The sequence below is a fragment of the Colletotrichum higginsianum genome, chromosome 5 (assembly GCF_001672515.1).
Source record: "Colletotrichum higginsianum IMI 349063 chromosome 5, whole genome shotgun sequence".
In the NCBI taxonomy this organism is placed as follows: domain Eukaryota; kingdom Fungi; phylum Ascomycota; class Sordariomycetes; order Glomerellales; family Glomerellaceae; genus Colletotrichum; species Colletotrichum higginsianum.
Genome location: NC_030958.1, coordinates 3580040 through 3595359, shown reverse-complemented (window position 1 = coordinate 3595359; position 15320 = coordinate 3580040). Strand labels below are relative to the sequence as shown.

Below are 15320 nucleotides of genomic sequence, written 5' to 3'. Positions count from 1 at the left end.
CGGCCTCGGCATCAGAAAGGGAAAAAAGTGGGAGAGGCTCCCCAGTCCGATGGAGACATGTTCAAATAGGGCGTGGATGGCGGAGCAACGCACGTGGATGCGGGGGGAACGTTCGCTCTTCAGTGCCGCCATTCACATTCGATTGTTAAGCTTATCCTTGGAGTTTCGTAAATACCTGATATTTCCGAGCGGCGCAATGTTTAACTACCGAAAGTCTACTCTGTACCGGAGACGCAGAAGCCATTTTGAACCAAACTCTCAAGAGCTCACAGGCAGTCAAAACGTCAAAAACAAGAAGAAACGCTGTTGAATGTCTGGAACTATTTTGGGGGGGGGGCTTATGTCTAGCTTATAATAACAATAGAAAATACCAGTAAAAAGTCGCTACGCAAGGAAGAAAGAAAAGGGAACCGCGGATTCCAACGCCGTGTATGTCTCCCCGATATGCTTGTAAGCCAGCCTCAATTCTATCCCGTCCTCCCAATGCGTCTAAAGACAACTCTACCCAATCCATCCCCTCCTCCATCACCCCCCCCCCCCCCCTTTTCTAATGCGAGGGCGCCATCGCCCATGTGCCGTTGGCGAACCACGTCCCGGCCTGCGTGTAGTCTAGCGTGACGCCGTCCTTGATGTACGCGAACCGGAAATACTCGGGCAGCGCCATCCTGGCCTTGCGCATCCAGATGAAGACGTTGTCGTCCGCCCCGTCGGCGAAGTAGTACCGGAACCGCTCGACGTCGTTGACCAGCGCGCTGATGCCGTCGAACCCGGCGGCGACGACGGCGTTGGCGTCGGTCGGCAGCACCCAGCTGAAGCTGATGCTGGGCTCGAACGAGCCGGACGAGATGATGGGCGCGGCGATCTCCGGGAGCAGGGACCCGAAGGCGCCGTCCTCGCGGAGGTCGTCGGGCGTCTGGAGGACCGAGTCGAACCCCCAGCGGGCGATGCCGTTGACGAAGAGCCCCAGCAGCATGCCCTGGTAGAAGAGCGAGGAGCGCGTCTGCATGCTCGTGCCCGGCAGCAGCAAAAAGGCCATGATGTAGTGGTGGACGCGCAGGTCGACGCCCGGCACCGAGAGCCCCGCGACGATGGCGGCGAGGAACAGGGCGTAGAGGGCGAGGAAGCGCGGCAGGCGGCCCTCGAGCCAGAAGAAGTAGACCTGCTTGGCCATGATGAAGGTCAGCACGACGAGGATAAACGCCAGCGCGGGCTTCGCGCCGGGCTGCTGCTCAATGTCGTGGGCCGTGAGGCGCTGGATCGGCATCCAGCCAAAGGTGTAGTTGGACAGCGCGCCGAACCAGAAGCCGCCGAGCCAGAGGGCCGTCTTCTCGAACTGCGCGGCGAGGCCGGCGAGGGTGCGGCGGACGCAGAGGCGGTAGAGCACGGCGGCGCAGAAGGCGGCCGGGAGGAGGCGGCCGGCGAACATGGAGATGCGGTCCGGCAGGACGGAGGCGGCGTGGCGCGAGGCCGGGGGCGGGTCGGAGGCGAAGCTGACGTGGGCGAAGATGCCGACGAAGGAGACGGCCAGCTGCCAGGCCGGCGACGTCGTGAAGAGCGAGAAGAGCGTCGAAAAGAAGAGCGAGGTCGGCAGCAGGGCCTCGCGCGGGTCGGACGCCGGGCACCGGAGCGAGGGGTCGGCGGCGGCCAGGGTGAAGGAGGACGGGAAGTACGAGTCGAAGGCGACCGTCTCGACGCCGTTCCTCGTCGACGCGTTGAACCTCTCGTGCTGGCCGACGCGGTCGAGGCGGCCGCACCCGCCGCTGAGGTCCGTCACGATGCCGGCGTGGATCGCCGAGGCGCAGATCATCGAGTCGGCGCGGTAGATGCCGCCGTCAACGTTAGTATTGACATCAGCATCGGCATTAGCATCACTTCCGTTGCCACCACCGCCGCCCACGACGAGCGGCCGGTACACAACCTCCTTGGGCCCGACGGCGTGCGGGTTCAGCAGCTGGTGCGCCATGCAGTTCGCCGGGCACCGGAACGTGAAGCTCGCGTTGTTGAACGGGCGGCAGTCGGCGCCGTCGAGGCCGCAGCCGTTCTTGAAGCGCCACAGCGAGTCGGCGCAGCCGAGGTTGAGCACGTCGCGGCCGAGGTCGTCCTTGAGGGCGCGCGACGAGGCCAGCGGCACCGAGAAGGCGACGGCCCAGAGCGCGAGGAACACGGCGACGACGACGCCCTTGCGGCGCGTCGTCGGCGCCACGAGGTCGAGCAGCCGCGGCGGCGCCGACTGGACGACGGGGAACACGGGCCGGATGACGTGCGTCCGCGGCGGCTGCGGGCCGGAGAGGCAGTGGCGTCGTTGTCGTTGTCGTTGCCGTCGGCCCTGGGGCGTGTGAGGGAACTTTTGCTGGGAGAGTAGCGAGGGCGTGCTGGAGGTGCTCTCCTCGAGCTCGTACGCGTCGTCGTCGTCGTCGTCGTCGTCGTCGTGCTTGTCGTCATCGTCCTCGGCGAGGAACTGGGCCTCTTCGTCGATGCTGCGGCGCGGCGCGTACTTGTCGTCGGCGTCGTCGTCCTCGCTGTCTTTGAACGGGCGCTCCCTCAGCGGGTAGCCATCGCCGGTGGCCCCCATGGCCCGTCTGTCGTCTCCGTTGGGTGAGCCGGTGATGGTTCAGTGCATGCGTGAGCGAGTCGAGTCGGTGAGTGAGGCGGTCAGTGAAAGCAAGGGTGAGAGCGAGGCTGTGAGCGAGGGAGTGAGTGAGTGGATTTGCGAGTGAGTGAGCTGATGAGTGAGCTGATGAGTAAACGAGTGAGTGAGTGAGTGAGTGAGTGAGTGGGCGAGTGAGTGCGCGATTGTGAGCGTCGTCAAGAAACGACGACACTGCTAACAGAAACCCAATGAATGTTTTCCCTCAGCTCAGGGGTAGAGAAGTCCGAGGCGAGCAGAAATCGACGTTGCCGGCGCTTAAACGGACAACGTGGTCGAATTTAGACTTTTGGGCGCAGAGAAAAGGGAAAAAAACGAATATGGCTGCCTGCCAACCAACAACTCATAATCCCTTCACCCCCTCCTCCTCAGTAGCTATGCTACACCCCCCCAATGAACACCTAGGCCCCAAAGACCCCCCTAATAAGTGGAAATTAGCCCGGTCATCGAAAAGGATCGGAGGGGGGCGCGCTACACCACTCTCAGTTGGCCTCCATGTCCTCGCCCCTTTGAGACACGAGCGTCAAAGCTTCGCTCTTTTCCGAGGGAGACGAGACGCCAAACTTGAGACAATCAGTGGGGGAGGGGGTTATTGTTCCCCATAGGCACATAGGCAGAGGGGGGGGCGGGCGTGTCTGTCAGTGGCCAGAAACGCCGCTGTTTGGGATGCGCATCCAGGACATCCTCCTCCCGCTCCCTCCCTTGCCTTCGCCCATTGGTTACCGGGTCTCGTTAGTTGTTGGCCGTCTTCCAGAATCTAGACGCATCTTCGAATTGAGGATCCCTCAAGTAGAAGAACAAACGATTTTTCTTCGGTTGGGCTTCCGAGTCCACAACTCCCGACCTCTCTCTCTCACTCTCACTCTCCGTCTCTCCACTCAATCCGAAACTACCAGGGGTGGAGGGTCTTGGCCAGGGTCTCTCACAGGGCAATCTTAGCTCAAGATGAGACCCAATACCGCCGCCCTTGACGGGTTGATACGAAGCGGTGAGCGGGTACTGTCGACTTGACGCGGAAAACCCGGCTGCATTTACGATGCTTGTTTCTTTCTTTTCTCTCTTCTCTCTCCCTTCTTCAGTCTCGAGATGTGACGGTGCATTCGGTCAGCGCGAGAGAATACCAACACCTTCCGTCTCAGGATGGGGCTGAAGCCTCAAAGTCTGTGTGAGGTGAGGCGGCGAGTCAGATGAGCCGCCGCTGAGGCATGGTTTCTGACAGACGGCAACGTCGAACTCAATTGGGTTTCGGGCGCAAACTCAACTCATCGTCGGGATGTGACTCGTATCACGTGTGAGACATTGTTGGCCAAGGCATTCCTGTCGTCCCGAGACTTGCGTATACCGCCGACTCGGAGACGAACATGTTCGGTGTTTGATATCTAGCATCTCTATCAAACTTGACCAATTCCCCTGACGGAGACTTACGGTATATTCCGAAACGCAGTACCAAAACAACTACCCGAGATACTCAATATTGCTGCCAAACACATCGCACGCACATTGGACACAGATCCTCTTTGTGGAGATGACATGTAAACACCCACAACACCCAGCACTATTTTCTACGGATCATGCATTTACGGCTCTCTCCAAGCTCATCCAGTGACGCAACTTTGAGTGTGAGCCAGGACAAGTGTTGCTTACTCAAGGTGAGCGAGACTGAGGCTTTCGGCTGTGCAGTGCCCGAAGAGTCTGCCAAAAATGGCTCTCCAACATACAAATAGGACGACTCCCCGCACTTCAGCACTTCGTTCCCTTGTGATTGTCCTGTTCATTCCCCAGTCTTTGATAGCTTTACTGCCTCTGTTGGTATGATCTTGTCGTGACAGATGCAAACGCCCTACAGAAGCCACGATTGCCGCCCTGCAATTGTGGGCCAACTTTTGCGCCATCATCACAGATCTTTTACAGACGGATGGGTTGGATCTCGCTACGAAAGGTCGGTTCAGCTGGCTGCTGGTGATCGGCATCGTGGTGTTGTTCTGTCTTGTCTGCTTGGGTGAGGTTATTCCCAGTCGGGCTGGCTGGCTGGCTGAGAACGGCCCGTCTGGCGGAGCAATCGTGCATGGGCCATTCTGCTCGGGACCGGATCAATCCACTCTCCTCGGGGCCGGATGAATCCCGAACCGGAGGCTCGGGATCGGGTTCGGCTCCGACATGAATCCCTCTTGATCATACAGTTGTTTTGTTTTTGATCTGTCCAGGACCAGGAGTCCATCGCCTTTGCTCGTGCCGTGCAGAGATTTTGAGTTGCTGAACTTTGGAATGGAGACCGGGGCTTGACTACTGTGGTACTTGAATTGATAGATCATCACGTTCTTCGCGCCCTATCTAGGGTCAAGCCTTCACAGCCATCACATCATGGAGGTTCGGCTCCTCACGGCTGTAACCGGATCTTAAGTGATGGATTTCGGGCTCCTTACGGCCATAAAAGGCCATCATTTGTGTCGCGCGCGCGCGCTCCATCTAACTCTCACGCTTGCCTTCGGAGGAGGATAGACGTGATCCTGGCCCCTGGGGATGGATTCAGTTTGTCTCCTGACTGAGTGTATGTACACCGTAGACAATAACACTACCCAGTGAGGAGAGCAGACAGGGGAGGGGCGCAGGCGGATTAGATCCTATAGGCAAGAGGATGGACCCCCGCAGGCAAGAGGATGACATTTCCTAACCAGAGGCAAATGGAAGTACTTAATTAGATGAAAAGTTAATAGATGAATTCACCTACATCACTAACTTCTTTCACAAGGGATGTCCCCAAGTGCAAAGTAAACCAACAGCAACTCTGAGAATTGTGCACGTATAAGAACAACCTCTCTGTCGCCCGATCTCTCGTGAAGTTAGTTTAGCTTCTGTCACACCAGCAGCATCACCGAGAAAACCAAAGATGAAGGTTTTCAACATCGCCGCAACGTTGGCCTTGGTAAGAACTCTCATGAAGCCTGAGCTTAGGGCGCTGTGATTACCGGCGGCTAACATGGCAATACTGCCAGAGCATCTATCTAGGTGGAGCATCCGCCGCCTTCTGCAACGGCAATCCGACCATTATGTACCAATGCCTGAACCCTAAAAAGGAAAACTCTGGATACACCAAGTCCTGCTGTCCGAAATCAAGTTTCATGCAAGACGGCGCGGTAATTTCTCTTCTAGCTCAGCTGTGATTTTGCTTGAGTTCTGACACCTTGTAGTGTTGCACTGAAGATTACGGGACTTTTTCGTCTTGCTGCAATGTACACAAAGGTTACTGGGCGTCCCAGGCTTAGGAAGCAAGGTCCTCGTATTTGCCTAGTTATCACAAGATAACAGAAGTGAAACCGGACTGATAACTTTCAGTTGTAGACCTATGCTAGCTAAATGAAGGTTGTTGTCTGGCTAAACAATGCTGTGAGAAAGACAGCGTACAGGAGCAGACGTGGCCCTCTCAGTAGCAGTTGCAGTCCGCAGTCCAACATGTATGATGGACTGCCCGATGGCTGGGTTAAAGGGCATAGCTGACGAGCCGAGGAATTTCCAAACGCAGGTTCCACGGAATGGCAACCCCTTGCGTGTATATTCTAGCGTGACAGACACTACCGATCCTCACCGTGACCACTCCCCATACTTTAAACTTGCACTCCATCGTTAAATACACCTGTGCGACGGCATGATCCCAGACAGCACGAACGTGAACATGTCAGAGCCCACCTGCGTCGCGGTGGGTGAGGTACGAAAACGCTCAGCAGCCCCTTGCCTGCCACGGCTGCGACGGCTGACGCCGACGGGCATAACACGAAGAACCTGACGTGGGGAACCTGCGAATGCCATTCACAAATCCCAGTGCACCCCGGCCGGTAAAAACAAAGACATCAGCTTTCTCAATGAGATCTCCCTAGTGCTATATACATCAAATTCTCGGCTTCGAGTAGAATCTTAACCAGACCGGCAAACTATCCAGTCTATCTCGCCATGCCCTAGTCTGCAGCGTCTCCAAGTGGCCTCATGAACTTCTCTCTTAAATCTCTCTCGAGAGTCGGGCGCCTTTTTTCCGAGCTGCCCTCGACAACGCCGCTCATCACAGATACCACTTCCCCCAGACTGGACCCGGTCCGAGCCGGGCCGGAACCGGTGGACCACCACCGTACCCCGGGCGAGGTTACATACCCCAACGTGGAGCTAGCCGATCGTGCCTGGGCGGGGTTGGGGGCTTGCGGGGGAAACTGCACGTTCGTTGCGGGATCGTCACCATGAGGGGTGCCGGAGATAAGGGTTGCAATGTAATGTCCACGAAGGCGCCCGACTTGTTTCTTATGCCGTGTCTTGTTTTACTGGAGCATAGCACGATATAGACATGATCAAATCCCGTAGTTGAGAGGGACCAAGACCACGTCCCAACTTCAACGGGACATATGCCAACGAGATTACTTCCTTGGGCAGCCCTGGCTAAACTGATAAGCAAAACCAACGCATCCAAGGATCTGATTACCCCGCTAACGTCTCCTGATGCCTCCCTATCGGGAAGCTGAAGACCATCCCCCTCAAAGCGTCCTAGACCGAGTAATCCTACCTGCTCCGGCCCGGGTGTTGACCGGGCATTGTAGCATTGATATCGATACCCGGGATTTCTGTGAAGAAGAAGCCAGAATGGGGTAATACCAGCTGGAACCCACAACATATGAACAGATCGATTGCCAATTTATCTCGAATCTAGGAACTATCCTTAGCATCGATCCATCGCTTGAAGAAAACCGCAATGTCGAAAAAGGCTACAACCAACACCATGGCAACAGAGCCAGCGGGCATCCCCGTCACCGTTGACGCCGCCATCGCCAACAAGAGGGGCGCCCTCAAGTGGCTGTCCAACCCGGGCATCGTCAAGCTCAACTGCGTGCTCGCCCTCTCCCTCGTGTCCAGCTACGCCACCGGCTACGACGGCTCCATGATGAACGGTCTGCAGTCTCTCGACACCTGGAAGGACTCCTTCAACCACCCCGACGCTCAGGAACTGGGACTGTGAGAGTGCCGCGGCCCCTTCACACACACACACAAGAAAAGTAGCCTCTCACGGCAGACGATATGCTGACACGACGCCGCAGACTCAACGCCATCCAGAACGTCGGCCAGCTCCTCGCCCTCCCCCTCTGCGCCTGGTCCTGCGACCGCTTCGGCCGCAGGCCGTCCCTCCTCGCCAGCGCCTCCGTCCTCCTCGTCGGCGTCGCCCTGCAGGCCGCGGCGCAGGACGTCGCCATGTTCATCGCCGCCCGCGGCGTCCTCGGCTTCGGCCTCGCCCTCAACATCACCGCCGCCCCTCTCATGATCATGGAGCTCGCCTACCCGTCCCAGCGCGCGCCCCTCGTCAGCATCTACAACTCGCTGTGGGGGCTCGGCGCCCTCGCCGCCGCCTGGGTCACCTTCGGCACGTTCCGCATCGGAAACACCTGGGCCTGGCGGATCCCCTCCGTCCTGCAGGGCGTCTCCAGCATCGTGCAGCTGGGGTTGTGCTTCTTCATCGAGGAGTCGCCGAGGTGGCTGATCTCAAAGGAGAGGGACGCCGAGGCCGAGGCTCTGCTTGTCAAGTACCACGCCAACGGCGACGCGGCGGATCCCATCGTGCCGTTGGAGATGGAGGAGATCAGGACCGCGTTGAGGCTGGAGGCCGAGGCGTCGCGGACGACGTCGTACCTCTCCTTCTTCCACACTCCGGGGAACCGTCGAAGGCTTCTCATCATTCTCTGCGTCGGCTTCTTCTCCCAATGGTATGCCCCGAGCTCATCCTTGTTCCTGCTGCATAACACACTCTCAGCTCTGACTGCCTCCACGACAGGTCGGGAAACGGCCTCATCTCCTACTACCTCTCCCTGATCCTTAACTCGATCGGATACACCTCCCAAGACACTCAGACGCTCATCAACGCCCTGATCACGCTCTGGGGCCTCTTCTGGGGCATTCTCGCCTCGACCCTCGTCAACCGCTTCCGCCGCCGCACCATGTTCCTCGCCTCGACCCTCGGGTCTCTCGCCTGCTACGTCGTCTGGACCGCTCTCCAGGCGACCTACGAGAGGCAGACCGACCTCACGGGCGCCGGGTCCCCCGCACTCGCGAAGGGCGTCCTCGCCATGATCTTCCTGTACAACGTCACCTTTACCGTCGGCTGGGGCGCCCTGCAGGTCACCTACGTCGTCGAGATCCTGCCCTTCCACCTCCGCGCCAAGGGCCTCGTGCTGTACAACCTCTTCGTCGCCCTGGCCCTCATCTTCAACCAGTACGCGAACCCCATCGGCGTGACCAACGCCAAGTGGAGGTACTACATCACCTACGACGTGTGGCTGGCCTTCGAGGCCGTCGTCGTCTACTTCCTGTTCGTCGAGACGGGCAAGATGAGCCTGGAGGAGACCGCCGTCATCCTGGACGGGAACGAGGACAGGCTGACGGAGGAGGTGGCGCGGAGGACGGAGAAGCTCGCCATGGAGGCTGGGGGAGACGGCGCTCGTTTGTAAGGTTGTTGGGCTAGTTGATGACCAGGACGAAGCAACATAGTTTCCCACTGCGATTAGAGAAAGGGGCAGCAGATTTAAACAGCCGAGCTCTATGATGTTGCACCCTCACAAAGTTCCCGTGACGATCCGACTATATATTACAATATAGAAAGGAATGGGGCTGCTGTCATTCCAAGATGTAGCCACTTACGGGGGTGGGTGTTCTGTACTTGTCATTATTGCTCTTAGCTCAACTCACGCACGCAAAAGCATGCTCCTAAAGAGATGTGCCAGGGTGTTTAGAGTGCAGCAAAGCCTGAAGTATTGCTGCTACAGGGATTAGGGTTGTATACATCTCGCCGCGGCGAGCCTAAAGCCAAGAACGGACCCTCGTTTCTCGGAAATTCGTTCTGAACCGCGAGCCCGACCACAGCCCCGGGATGTCGTCTTTGTTCCCGAGGCGTCAAGAGCGACTTGGCATGCTTTTCCAGGCTCCCACACTGCGTATCTTTCCGATAAACTGACCAAGGGGGTTTTTGGGGTTCGGGATCTTCGGGACCTGGACTACACACCGGTCCGTTGCTTTTGGGGGCATCTTGAGAGAAGCCAAGGACTGTTTACACGCGACAACCAGATTTACTCAAGTGCCCGACCCTCTTCATCTATTCACTGACTCGCTCAGTTGCTAGAGGTAGCGAAGAAGAGTCCGGAGTCCGCCATCACGACACCGAGGTAGGTCTTGCTACGGCCAGCTAGGTGACTCATCATCCTGGTCAACCGGCCGCAGTTGACCTGTTTCTCTCATCGCCCGCCCGGCCTATATTGTTACGTGCAAACGTGTAGACAATATAAACCGTGCCGGGCTAGTGACGGATGTCTCCAAGAGGATGGGACATCATCGTCGTCGTCATCTCAACTCATACCCATGTCTGACAACATGGGGGTTTTTAACCTTAGTGGGAAGGGAGCAGGCTGCTGCCCAGGATTGACAATTAGTTTCGTATTAGTTTAGGGATTCCTAGTACTAATAAGTAAGGTAGTAGTTAGTATTAGATTAGATCTTCTGCAGTTTCAATAAGTTTACTACGTGAATTGTGAAGTATTGGCACATGCCTAGTTGTACTAAACTCATCCAGCTAACCCTCAACCCTGCTGATGTCTCCTGAAGCCAAATTGCCCTACAGGTATTTGCTGTCCCAAACCCCATCGCCTTTCCGATGATTTGCCAAATCGCTCTTGGGTCAAGCCCTCTGTCTGGCCACGCCGGCTGCATGTCATATAACACAAAAGTATGGAAACTTGGCTGGCCGGACACCGACACACGAGTCGGTCATAGGGACCGGCGGGCAAGACACCATGATCCGCCTCTGAGGGCGTGTGGCAATTCATAAGTACGTGGCACGGGAGTCGAGCAAGTCTTCCCCTCGAGGCTCATCACTTCACACTTTTCATCTGTACTTTTGGGCCACAGAGACTCACCTGCTCGAGGGTCATAACACGATCATTCTCGGGACCTGTGGGCGGATTTCCTTCCAAAGTATATCCACAAGTACGGTTCCCCGGCAATGTCTTTGAGGTCCCCTATCGAGTCCTGAGCCACATCGCTAATCCGGGTTCCAGTCATGCATCCATCACCTCTTTATGCCGCGTTCGCTGCATTGTTCCTGTTCTCCACGACCGCCCAAGCCGGCTGCACCAACGTTGGAGGGGGGCACGGCAACAACCCTCTCAAGTGCAAATCGTACAGCGTCCCGAAACAGATCGGCCAGAGCGTCACCGTGGAGCACACGCTCACCCTCAAGAGGACGGACGGGGACCAGTCCTCCTACTACACCGAGTGGTTCTGGTACGATCTGAAGAACGAACAGACCTACAAGGTGAACTTTGCGGTCCAGTTCTGGAACCCACAGACAAACCAGGTACGCGGTTTCGGCCAAAGACTGAAGAGTCGATGCATACCATGCGGAAAGCTGACGTTGAGTCCAGAACGGCTGGAAATCGTACACCTTGGATCCGGGCGAGAAGTGCAGCGTCAACTTCTACTCTACGCTTCAAAATGTGAAGCTTACTTGCTGATAGAGGAAGAGGGTGTGGCGTGTATTGTCTGTTCTGCTTTGAGCGTGCATTCGATCAGTCCACCAGTAATTGGTGGCTCGGGCAGAGATAATCAAACAGGTCAGGGAATAGCAAATCAACTAATTGAATTGCTCACGAGTTAGGGCATCGGTCAGGTGCGTCATAAGATTTGTTCAAGAATTCGTAATGGAATAACTCGTATGGCTGTGGATTTCCATAGCCGTGAGATCGCTCCATGTCTGCCATTGCTAGTTGGACCGTTTCCGGATACAAAGCATGTGAGAGACAGGCGGTCGGGGCCGAAATCGTCCAGTCAGGATGACCGAGAGGATTTCCCACTGCTTGTGGGTGACTTCTTCCACCTCTCGTTCCGTTCACCATCAAGGCTTACCACGAAGACTAAATTTCCAACCATGCGAGAGACCGCATGAGACTCAGTCCCGAGGCCTTTACATGACGTTGTCTTTCCCGCGTCAACCCATTTTCGGCGAGGTCCATGGTTCCATCAGTCCAGCTGTTCCCTCTGAGATGGCCCAACGCACCATCTCCCAAGGGGACTGGACCGCCCGCTCTGCCAACTCGGTTGTGCTGCGCCGTCGGGGTCAGCGAATAGAAGCGCAGGCTAACGAAGGAAACCCGGCTGGGATCGTGCGACTGGGCAGAGCCACGTCGGGCGGAGACCCAGCCTAGAGGGTTCCGAACTCTGGATCCTTTCCACTGACAGGGCATAGCGCGAAAGGAATCATGGGTAGGGCGAGATGTCTCGTCCGAGAGGAATCCTTTCAGTAAAAGGAGGGAGGACAGGGGTTCGGCCTTCTCCAGACAAGACTTGACAGCTCTGGAGCCGACCCGCGCCACCGGGACGGGAATCACACCACCACCCCACCATATCCGGCCAGACACCGCACCACCCTCAGACAACCAACAGACAATGCCAGAGGGCATGACCATTGTGAACGCACCATGTTCGGGAGAAGCAGGTAACGTCGGTTGTTATAAATGCCTTGGATGGGGATGCGGGATGGGAACACCGGCTCAGATGCACTCCAGTCCACATCGAACACATCGTCACACAAAAGCAAAGCAACCTCGCTTCATCTCCATTGTAGCAACGCTGCAACACACACAGAGAGAGTCTTGCAACCAACTCCCTGGATCCGGTTCCCAATCACCGTCACACTGCCTTGCAACCGCACAGAACACCACCTCAAAACCCACGAACTCCCAACCAACTCTCACAATGGTCAGCCAACCCACCAGAATTCCCGCCGCCACCCCGGCCCTCGCCAGGTTCCTCCCCGCCGCCATCACGGTCGGCATCGGTAAGCAGCCCTGAACACCCCCCCGGATCCCAGCCGCACGGGGGGTGGCGCAACCCGACAGTCCGGCAGTCAGCCAGCCCACTAACACCAAACGACCACCAGTCTCCGCCATCGCCGTGAACATCCGCTCGCAGCTCAAGACCGAGTCGCAGACCATGGACCGCTTCTTCGCCAAGTACAGGAACCCGCAGAGCGAGGCCGTCCGCCAAAAGGTCTTTGACGGCGCCGTCGAGGACCCGCGCAGGAGCTGGTTCAACGTCCTGGGCTGGTGACTATTTGAGGATTAGAACATGGCCGGGCGTTGAATCACTTATTTTCGGAACGGGGATATATCATTTGTCATTGGAAGAGGCGTTGGGTGAAGCCTTGGTACCGGGTGTAGTACTATTAATGCCTTTCTCTTCAATTATCGCAGATTACATTCTATACGCAAGTCGCCCCCGGTGTTCCCCCCTAACTCACTGAGGGGCATGGGTTTGGTGGTCAGACTGTTCAATTCGTTGAAAATGTTCCTGGTCAACAAGTTGTAAATGCACGACGATGAGTGACTACTACATAATTAATGACTCCGTTATCCATACAGTTGCTAGTTGCTAGTTGTTGCCATGAGATCCCCTCACAGTTGACACCATTTCTGTTCTCTCTTGTCTTTTGTAATGACTGTTTGCAACTCACACCATTTGGCCGAAGTCATGCGAACATGTCGGGTTTGAGTATTTGTACCATTTCCGCTGTAGCATCTCAGTCGCATGGAATTCTCATGGGTCACCGCAACCTCACAACTTCCACTGCTATCATGTGTGAGCGCTCATTCGTTCATTATTGTTTATAAAAAGGCACGACCTGGTCTCGTCTACCTGGTGTTGCAACCTGCGTTCTTGCGCATCTCTCGCTCCGATTCCCAGAGGCGTATCGCCAGCAGAGTGGGGGGGGGGGAAGTATCTGGCTGCGCCCGGCGGGGTTTATCACGAAATAGGTAAAGGGTATCAACAATCGTTCAGCCAGTCACGGTTGATGTACTCACTGTCACTGCGCCATGCAGACTTGCCGGGCTTGTGTTGCCGTGCCGCCGCTATCAACGTTCGAACTAAACACCATCACTGCAATAATCCCCAAGAATCCATGGGCAAATCATTTGACTCGAAGATGACTTCCTCGGAATGGGTACTGTTCTTATTCTTAATAATGGTCCCGCTGGTCACCATCGCCGTAGAAGCCACAACCCACTCCGACACCTCGTCGTCCAGCTCATCGACATTTATAACTCGGCGACGTGGCTTACGAGTTGATTGAAAAAACGGCAGTGTCCAGGTGGTCAACGTAAACTCTCGCCATGAGTAGGCAGATAAAACCTCGCTGCAGTAGGTGATCGCTGGACAGCCCGACCAACGCCAATGTTAATGGCATTGAATGGTGGAGATACATACCTGGAGAGAGACTCAATCATCACGAACCCATTATTTGAAGCCGTCAATGTTCCCGAGGGCTAGTCGAGCCCACCGCCCGCTTCGGGTAGACGGAGCGCACCGCGCGTACTAGAATCGTTGGCTCACCTGTCCCCAATGCCATGCGAGAGCCACCGGGATGCTTCCGAGTCAATAAAACCTGCAGGCCCGTTGGGTCCAGAATTCTGCACCTCCAGGGGTGTCTTGCCAAAGACCACGAACGATTGGCTGCGACCGCGGTAACCGTCGTTGTTTGCTCTTCTCCAGGCCCAAAGCGTGCCGCCGGACTGATTGTCCGCAATCGAGATACCAACTTGCTTGCTTTCTTCACGGTATTCTTCCCTCTTGAATTACTTGGTTGTAGGCTAGTCGCACCAGTTTCGCCGCTATCCATCGAATGTAAACACGTCCGGTGAGTTTGGGCGCAGATAGAGGGCAACTCGACGTTCTTGATGTGGGCTGTGTCCAGTATCTACAAGGGGGCGATGATCCGATCTGGAAGGAGAAAAGAGCCTTCTGCAGCCTGCAGAGTCCGGCCCTACATCCGCGCCGCGTGGCGGCATGGGTTGGGAGCCGAGAAACAACCAACAGCGCGCAGAAAGGACGGACCGCCAAGCTGAGGGGTTTTGCTGCTTTCCGAGAAGGCTACATAACTACGCTTTTCCTTGGTCTTTGAGGGGGTGTTTTCTTCCTCCGTCCGGTTCATCCTTGACGTTCCCTTCGCATCAAAGGCCCCGGAATAACAACAACACTCGATGGCCGACGCAACCCCAACTCCCGCCGCCGCGGCAAGCTCGCCGGCCCCGCCCGTCGAGTCTCCGGCATCACCGAGACACGCGTCGTCCCCGTCAAGAGCCGCCGACACGGCGCCTGGGACCGCTACGAGCCCGGCTCCTCCGCTCGAACCCGCTTCCCCGCCTCCGCAGGCCGCTTCGCTTGGGGTCGCGTCCCCCCAGGAGTCAATTGCGGTTGATGAGGGCTTCACGGTAGACTCCAAGATTCAAGATGTCATTGTGTACACCAGACTGCCGACTAATCTCCGTCACAGGATAGCGCATCCACCATTGACGACAGAATGTATGTACCGACGGCTTGAATTCCAGACAAGTTGCGCAATCTTTCTGACCTTTCAGTTCCACGTACACGGCATCTTTGACATCCTCCGTTGTCGATTATCCCACCGAATATGGCCGACGCTATCACGCCTTTCGATCCGGCGGTAAGCTTCCAATCAAGTCCTGACCACCACAGTTCCGACAGCAGTCTAACCGATTTGATCATCAGCATACAACTTTCCCAACGACGCGGTTTGTGAATTTGCCGTCCGGCTGACTCTGGAGAGACACAAGCTTACATAATAATGCCTTCTTCAATAGGA

General features: G+C 56.5%; 6 protein-coding genes across 6 annotated transcripts; 4 read left to right on the top strand and 2 right to left on the bottom strand.

The window, feature by feature from the left end:
* Positions 1-547: 547 nt before the first annotated feature.
* On the bottom strand, positions 548-2572 carry CH63R_07950 (LCCL domain-containing protein; the record flags this gene model as incomplete). The annotated part of the gene is made up of 1 exon (XM_018302924.1): positions 548-2572. The coding sequence occupies one exon, from the start codon at positions 2570-2572 to the stop codon at positions 548-550; it is 2025 nt and encodes a 674-aa protein (XP_018157702.1).
* A 4831-nt stretch (positions 2573-7403) lies between these two features.
* On the top strand, positions 7404-9120 carry CH63R_07949 (Hexose transporter; the record flags this gene model as incomplete). Its single annotated transcript, XM_018302923.1, has 3 exons — positions 7404-7636; positions 7720-8379; positions 8448-9120. 3 exons carry the CDS (start codon positions 7404-7406, stop codon positions 9118-9120), a joined length of 1566 nt encoding a protein of 521 aa, XP_018157701.1.
* Positions 9121-10721: 1601 nt separating this feature from the next.
* Positions 10722-11175, top strand: CH63R_07948 (uncharacterized protein; the record flags this gene model as incomplete). Its single annotated transcript, XM_018302922.1, has 2 exons — positions 10722-11018; positions 11086-11175. The coding sequence occupies 2 exons, from the start codon at positions 10722-10724 to the stop codon at positions 11173-11175; spliced, it is 387 nt and encodes a 128-aa protein (XP_018157700.1).
* A 399-nt stretch (positions 11176-11574) lies between these two features.
* On the bottom strand, positions 11575-12126 carry CH63R_07947 (uncharacterized protein; the record flags this gene model as incomplete). The annotated part of the gene is made up of 1 exon (XM_018302921.1): positions 11575-12126. The coding sequence occupies one exon, from the start codon at positions 12124-12126 to the stop codon at positions 11575-11577; it is 552 nt and encodes a 183-aa protein (XP_018157699.1).
* A 289-nt stretch (positions 12127-12415) lies between these two features.
* Positions 12416-12769, top strand: CH63R_07946 (uncharacterized protein; the record flags this gene model as incomplete). Its single annotated transcript, XM_018302920.1, has 2 exons — positions 12416-12497; positions 12600-12769. 2 exons carry the CDS (start codon positions 12416-12418, stop codon positions 12767-12769), a joined length of 252 nt encoding a protein of 83 aa, XP_018157698.1.
* A 1928-nt stretch (positions 12770-14697) lies between these two features.
* CH63R_07945 (Methyltransferase domain-containing protein) lies at positions 14698-15300 on the top strand (the record flags this gene model as incomplete). Its single annotated transcript, XM_018302919.1, has 4 exons — positions 14698-14955; positions 14991-15019; positions 15076-15161; positions 15227-15300. 4 exons carry the CDS (start codon positions 14698-14700, stop codon positions 15298-15300), a joined length of 447 nt encoding a protein of 148 aa, XP_018157697.1.
* Positions 15301-15320: the final 20 nt, after the last annotated feature.